The sequence below is a fragment of the Corapipo altera genome, unplaced genomic scaffold, assembly GCF_003945725.1.
Source record: "Corapipo altera isolate COAL_440 unplaced genomic scaffold, ASM394572v1 285, whole genome shotgun sequence".
Classification (NCBI taxonomy): domain Eukaryota; kingdom Metazoa; phylum Chordata; class Aves; order Passeriformes; family Pipridae; genus Corapipo; species Corapipo altera.
The window spans coordinates 27,480-34,251 of NW_020885135.1; the positions used below are offsets into that span (position 1 = coordinate 27,480).

General features: G+C 54.5%; 2 protein-coding genes across 2 annotated transcripts in view; both read left to right on the forward strand.

Annotated features, from left to right (window-relative positions):
- The window catches only part of LPAR2 (lysophosphatidic acid receptor 2), a 6,211-nt gene extending 5,467 nt beyond the window's left edge, over positions 1 to 744 (forward strand). Inside the window, exon 3 of the mRNA XM_027670092.1 lies at positions 413 to 744. Within this exon, the coding sequence (XP_027525893.1) occupies positions 413 to 714 (302 nt within the window). The 3' untranslated portion in view covers positions 715 to 744. The remainder of the gene's footprint in view (positions 1 to 412) is intronic.
- A 1,732-nt stretch (positions 745 to 2,476) lies between these two features.
- Positions 2,477 to 6,772, forward strand: part of PBX4 (PBX homeobox 4) — an 8,023-nt gene continuing 3,727 nt past the window's right edge. The window contains exons 1-2 of the mRNA XM_027670093.1: positions 2,477 to 2,631; positions 5,103 to 5,176. Coding sequence (XP_027525894.1) covers positions 2,591 to 2,631; positions 5,103 to 5,176 — 115 coding nt within the window. The 5' untranslated portion in view covers positions 2,477 to 2,590. The remainder of the gene's footprint in view (positions 2,632 to 5,102; positions 5,177 to 6,772) is intronic.

Here is a 6,772-nt window from a genome sequence, read left to right on the forward strand (position 1 = left end):
CCCTGGGCTCTGTGGGGTGGGGAGGTGACAACAGGGAAGTGAGGGAAGTGACGTTCTGTTCCCTGGTGTCTGGGGCTGTGGGGTTGTGGGTTGGGTGGTGGTTTGGGTTGGGTGCTGAGGAACTCAACAGTTTCAGGACGTGGATTTACTCAGTCCGTGTGCTCAGCTCAGTCCAGATGACACTTTAATGCCCCACCCTGGGCTCTGTGGGGTGGGGAGGTGACAGCAGGGAGGGCTGAGAGGTGACATTCCCTGCTCTCTGGAGCTGTGGGGTGACTTTTTTCACAAGATTCCTGTGATTCCATTGATTTCCCCCTGATTTCCCCCTGATTCTTCCCTGACTTTCCCCTGGTTTTCCCCTGATTTCCCCCAACTTCCCCCCTCATTTTCCCCCGGTTTTCCCCTCTCCCAGGTGCCTTTGTGATCTGCTGGACCCCCGGGCAGGTCGTGCTGCTCCTGGACGGACTGGGCTGCAAGAGCTGCAACGTGCTGGCGGTGGAGAAGTACGTGCTGCTGCTGGCCGAGATCAACTCCCTCATCAACGCCATCGTCTACTCGTACCGCGACACGGAGATGAGGAGCACCTTCCGCCGCATCCTGTGCTTCCCCTGCCCCCGCAACTCCAAGTACACGCCCACCGTGGTCAAGCTGAACACGGCCGACCGCGGCACCCTCTCGCACAACGGCCACTTCACCGTCGACTCCTCCATCTAGCCCCGAGTCCCGGAGCTGTCCCGCTCCCAGAGTGGGCCGGGCCGGGCCCTCCGGCATCCCAAAAGCTCCGGCACGGACGGTTCCCCCCGGGAAGACTTGCTGAGGATGAAGGACGAGGTGGTTTCACGGACCTCGGAGGGGGATTCTCATTAAAGACTCTTTTTAACGAGGGGTTGAGTCGGTGTAGCGGCGTCCGGAGGTGCAGGACGGGATTTTCTCTCTTGGCAAGCAAAGTATTTCCTTGGTCCTTCAGTATTATCCCTCAGGAATGGCCCTTCCCAAGCTCCGGGGAGCCAAAACGCTCTGGGTTCACCTGTCACTCAGAGCCTGACCCGGGCTGTGTCCCACCTGCTTCCCAAAGCTGGTTATCCCTCTAAGCCTCCTCTGAGGGGAATCCCTGCAAATTGCTTCCTGAGAAGCAGATCCCTGCTTTCCCAAGTGGGTTTTTTTTAATTGGATTTCGGAGTATTCCAGGCTTCAGGAGGAAGTTTGGGAGCACGGAATTCCTTGCTGAGCTGGAGAGGGGCTGTGAGGAGCTGCAGTTGTGTTTGTGCTCTGCTAAGTGATACCATGTGCTCACGGGTGTGGAGTGAGTCATGTTCCCATTAAACCAGCCCTCTGCTCCCTGGAAATCCCTCTGGGATGGCTCGAGGTCACATTCCGAGGCAGTCAGGATTTTTAACGTGCAGTTTTTGTACCTTAACGCTCAAACAACGCCTCAAATCTGCCTCAGGCCCGTTTTTCTCCCTGCAGAGAAATTGGGAATCTTCGTTAATGGCAACCCCTCTCCTGGGATGTGAACGGTCGGTGTTGATTCTGGGGCTGTGTCCGGAGGGGAGATCATCCAGAATATTCTCAGAAACTGGGAATAATCCTCCAGCTTTCCTTCGCTTTCACATGGTTAAACTTCAGCCGGTGTGGATGCGCTGGTGTGAAATGCAGGGGGAGTTGTTTTCCATGTGGCGCTGGAATATCATCTAAATTTATAATTTCAGGGTGTTTTTTTTAATCAAACATCCTGGTTTTGTCCGAGGATCAGCCCCCAGAGCGGCCACTTGAGGAGAACACGACTTTCTGGAGGGTTTCTTTGTTGCAGAGCAGAGTCAGGCAGGGGCAGGGGGGAGGTGACACGTCTCCTGGACTGACTGAAAGCCTTGGAATATCCTTCCCACCTCTGTGTCCCAGAGACTCCTGGAATAAATGGTTTTGCCCTGGGTTTTAGAAAAGAAAGAGTTGGATGTGGAGAACTGGAATAAAATATGGGTGGGACTGGGGTGGGGGGGGGTGGGACCCCAAGGGGGGGGGTCGATGGGACCCCAAGGGGGGGGTTCGATGGGACCCCGGGGAGGGGGTGATGGGAGGGGCCTAATCGGGTAAGTGGGGGTGGCCACAGGTGAGGGGGCAGTGGGCGGGGCAGTGGGCGGGGCATGAGCGGTGATGTAGGCGTGGGCACTGAGGAGTGGGCGTGGTCCGCGGGGTCAGTGGGGGGTCCTTACCGGGGATGGGTGTGACCCCTTGGCAGTGGGCGGGGACTAACGGAGAATGTGGGCGTGTCCCGCGTGGGCATCGGGGGCGCGGCCAGTGCTGGGCGTGGCCCTTGTCGACACAGGAGAGGGCGTGTCCATCGGTGGGCGTGTCCCGCGGCTGCGGGCGGGGGGCGGGGGGGGTCGGTGGTCGCCGCTCGGTCGCCGCCGGGCCCTGTCGCGCCGGGGCCGCGGCGCCGGGCCCGGCCCCGCCCGCCATGGAGGACCCGTCGCGGCTGCTCGGGGTGACCCTCCCGCCGCCTCCTCCTCCTCCTCCTCCTCCTCCTCCCGCCGCCGCCGCGGAGCCGCCCGCGCCGGGGCCGCACGACACGGGCGATGTCCTGCAGCAGATCATGGCCATCACCGACCAGAGCCTGGACGAGGCCCAGGCCAGGTACCGGGGGCGGGGAGGGGGCTCCGGCCCCGACCGTGACTCAGCGCGGGGGGCACCGCGGAGAGACCACCCCGGCGGGGGAGCAGGGGGGGATTTCCCGCTATTCCCGGTGTTCCCGCTATTCCCAGTGCGGGGGGATGCTCCCGCTGCTCACCGCGGATTCCCCGGTAACGGCGTCCGAGGAGCTGCCCCCGGGTGGTGTCAACATTCCCGGTGGGAATGGGGTTGTCCCCCCTGACACCGCTGGGAAGGGGGAAAAACACTGGGAATGGGGGGAACCCACTGGGAAGGGGGGGAAACCCACTGGGAATGGGGAAAAGCCACCGGGAACAGGGAATCTGGAGGTGCTGGGGGGTGAAGTTTGACCAGGAAGGGGTGGGGGGGCTGCAGACCCCCAGGGTTGGGGACAGGGGGGGATCCTTCATCCCTCACCCCCACCTGGAATTCCTCAATTTAATGGGAAAACCATCCCCGAACGTCACCACCGGCCTGGAAAGGAGCGGGATCCGGTGGGTTCTGCAGCCCCTGTCTAGAACCAGCTAATTACCTCCCCCTGATTAGCGGCTCCTCCACAAGGGAGGTGGTTTGGATCCCACCAAAACGGGCTTTTGGGGCCTATTCCCCCCCCATCCCTGTGGTTTTCCTGTGGTTTTCCCGTGGTTGGGTGTTGGGGGATGTCCCAGCGTGATAAAACCGCCCATTTTCGTTAATCTGCCCCCAAAGTTTGGCCAGTTTTGGGTGTGCCAGTCGCTATCACCAAATTCCAGGGGATTGGATGGATTCACGTGAACATAAGGAGAAGCTTTGCCCTCTAAACCCTCCTAATTTGGGTTGAAACCTGGCTCTTTGGGTTCATTTCCAAGTGTGGTTGAAACCTGGCTCTTTGGGTTCATTTCCAAGTGTGGCTCCGTGGGGTGGTGGAACCCGAGCGGGGCACGTGCGGAACTGTCACTTTTCCCCCAAAACTTGACTCTTTTTGTCTCTTTCCTGGTGTTGTTCTCACCTGCAGCTCCCCTGGGGCATTCCAGAGGCGTGGAATATTGAGGACAATTATTGCTATTTAAGACCATTCTGAGCTTGTTGGGAGTTTTAGTTTCGAGTAGGTTGAAGGTTGAGCTTTGACCGTTGTCAAACCAAATCCCTTCGATATTGACCCAAAACCACCCTCACGCTCCAACTGGGCCCCAAATTTTACAGCCCTTCTGGTGCATTTTTGTGGGAATTCATGGAAATACGTGGAAAAATCCGTTTTTTTGTTTTGTGGGCGGGAAGTTGGTTGGGTTTGGTGAGTTTTTACCCCGAGACGAGCCAGGTCGATGCTGCTGCGCTGCTGCATTTGTGGGGAATTCACTCCGGTATTTCACACTGAAAATGTGGGTTTCGGGTGTTGTTTTAACCCCTGGCGGATTTCGGGGGGTCCCACGCCGGGGGTTTGGAAGATCCAAGCTGGAAACTTGCCCGGGAGTCGGGCTGGGCAGGGATCGGAGCCGGGGGGGCCGAGCCTCCCGCGTGACGCCGCCGCCGCGGCCGCGGTGATTAATTATTAATTACCGCCGGGTTTTGGACCCGAACGCCGCTCGTTTCCACCCGGGGGCCGGGAATTCTCCCCGCGCTTCCCGGTTTTCCCCGCTCGGCCGAGGACAATGGGCTCCCTCCCGGAGCTCCCGAGCCGCCGCCTTTGTTCTCTCCCCGCCGGGCTCGGGGGGGCCGCGCTCAGCCCGGATTTGGGGGGAAATCCCGCGGTTTCGGCCTCGCCGGAGGGGCCGGAGCCGCCTCTGGGATGGGGGCGGGAGGGGAGCCGGGATTCGGGCCCTTCCCGGGGCCGAACGCTCGGGGTTTGGGTCAGAAAGACGCCGAAAAGGAGGGACTGGAATCGCGTTTGTGGATTCCAAAGAGGGGCTCGGGAGCGGCCAAAGGGACCCTTCGAGGGGGTGTCACATCCAGGGGGTCCCTCCCGCCCATTTCTCAGGGAAGGTGGCCCCGGAACGCTGGAAAACGGTGTTTTACATAAAAAAATGTGGTGAAACTGAGCTAGAAATCTGATTTAAATATTAGTTCTGGATTGGAAAAGGGCTCAGGAGGAGCAAAGGAGACTTTCTGAGGTGTGTTTCATCCAGGGGGGTTTTCCCGCTGTTTTCTGGTGAGAGTCACCCCCAAATTACAAACTTGTTTACAAATATATTTATAAACATACCTATCCATTAAAAATATATTAAATATACATTTAAAATTGCACTTTTTATAGCACCAAAGGCACGTGGTGGTTCCCAGAACTGGCCAAAACTTGGAATTTTTAAAGGCCTGTGTGTTTTCAGCCCACTTCACTCCTGAGGAAATGAACTTTAATGACAGAAGTCTCCAGGATTTTCCCATTCCTTCCTTCATTTCTCTCACTGACCTGCTGTTCCTGAGGTTTTCTTGGCTTTTTCCGTGGATTTGGGCTCATTTTTCCTCCTTTTTTTTTCCCCCAGGAAACACGCCCTGAACTGCCACAGGATGAAACCAGCCCTGTTCAGTGTCCTGTGTGAGATCAAGGAGAAAACAGGTGTGTTGGTGCCCTTTTTAGCCTCATTTTGCCCCAAAATCCCACATTCTGTCCCTAATTTTCCTCCCATTTAACCCACTCCCTGTTTTCCCTCAGGGACTCCACAACACAAAGCTTTTTTTTTTTTTTTTTTTTGGCTTAATAGTCTTTTTTAAGGTTTTTTTTTGTTGATTTTTAGGCTCTTGCATGGGGGGAAAACAAAGTGTTTGGGTTGTTTTTATGTGAAAAATCCACAATTTGGGGTTTGTTGCTTCTGGGGCTTTTTTGCTGGATCTCTCCAAAATCCAGAATAATGCTGCTGTGGTTTTATTTTTTGTTTTTTTTCTCTTGAAGGAATTGGGGCCCAAAATTGCAGTAGGAAGAGACAAAAGTTGATAAATAACTGGTTTAGGGAGCAAAAGGGGATTTGGGAACACTGGAAAATGCAGATTCAGTGGGAAATGGGGTTGGTTCTTGAGGAAATTGGCCCTAATAGGTCAGGTTTTTGTTCATTCCTGGCCCTAAAACAGCAGTTTGATTTATTTCTGGCCCCGATACATCAAATTTTAGTTCATTTCTGGCCGAAATATGTCAGGTTTTGGTTCATTTCTACCCCAAAATAATCAGGTTTTCATTTATTTTTGCCCAAATTTGCCAGGTTTTGGCTCATTCTCCCCCTGCCGAGGCCGTTTTGATTCCCACTGGGGAGTTTTCCATCACAACCCCCCCATTTCTTCCCCTTTCCTGCCTTTCTTGCTCCTGGAAAAGGGAAAACGTGGAGCAGGAGCCTCGGTTTGGTCCCAGCCAGATCCCTAATTAATGAGATGCAAAGGCACTGATTGCATTTGCATTCCCGGCGAGGCCGCGGCCCCTTCGCCTGGGCCGCGCTTTAATTACAGGTTAATTAGAAATGATGGGGAATTTCATTTTCCTCCCTCTTAATTATTTCCATCCTTGACGAGGATCGGCCCACGGGGGGGGATTTTCCTTAAAATTCCATAAAAAGGATGGATTGGGGAGGGGTTTTAGGGATCCAGGCCTGAAGGATTTGGCACAAGGGTTTAGTAAATCGTCCCTGACTGTGTCAGATTTGGTGGTTTCCTGTAAATAAATTCACTGAATTGGTAGTTTGGAGTGAAAAAATTCACTGAATAGTTAATTTTGAGTGAAAAAAATTCACTTCTCAGTTTATTAATTAAAAATTGGAATTATTAGGCTGGGAGTGCCATTAGTGATCCGGGGGGTGTGGGAACCCCTTCCCAGTTCCTTGGGACTTACTGGAACCAGTGCCTGGCTTTTCACCCCCTTCCCAGCCCCACCCTGACGTGTAATTGATGATAACTAATGGCTAATTAGCATAATTAGCATAATTAGACAAGCGACATCCAATTAAGCTGCAGCTGGAGCTCAAGAGGAGTCAGGAGGGGTTTGGCTGCAGGTTCAGATGAGGAGGTGACACCAAAAAAAAACAGAATTCCCACCCAATTTCTCTAATTAAATAAAATTTTAGTTCCATAACGAGGCAGAAAAGCCACGAATTTTTGAAATAATCACCTTACCTCGGAGCCACCCTGGAGCCTCTTTCTGTTTTGGGAATTCCCATTTTCTCCCCTTCCC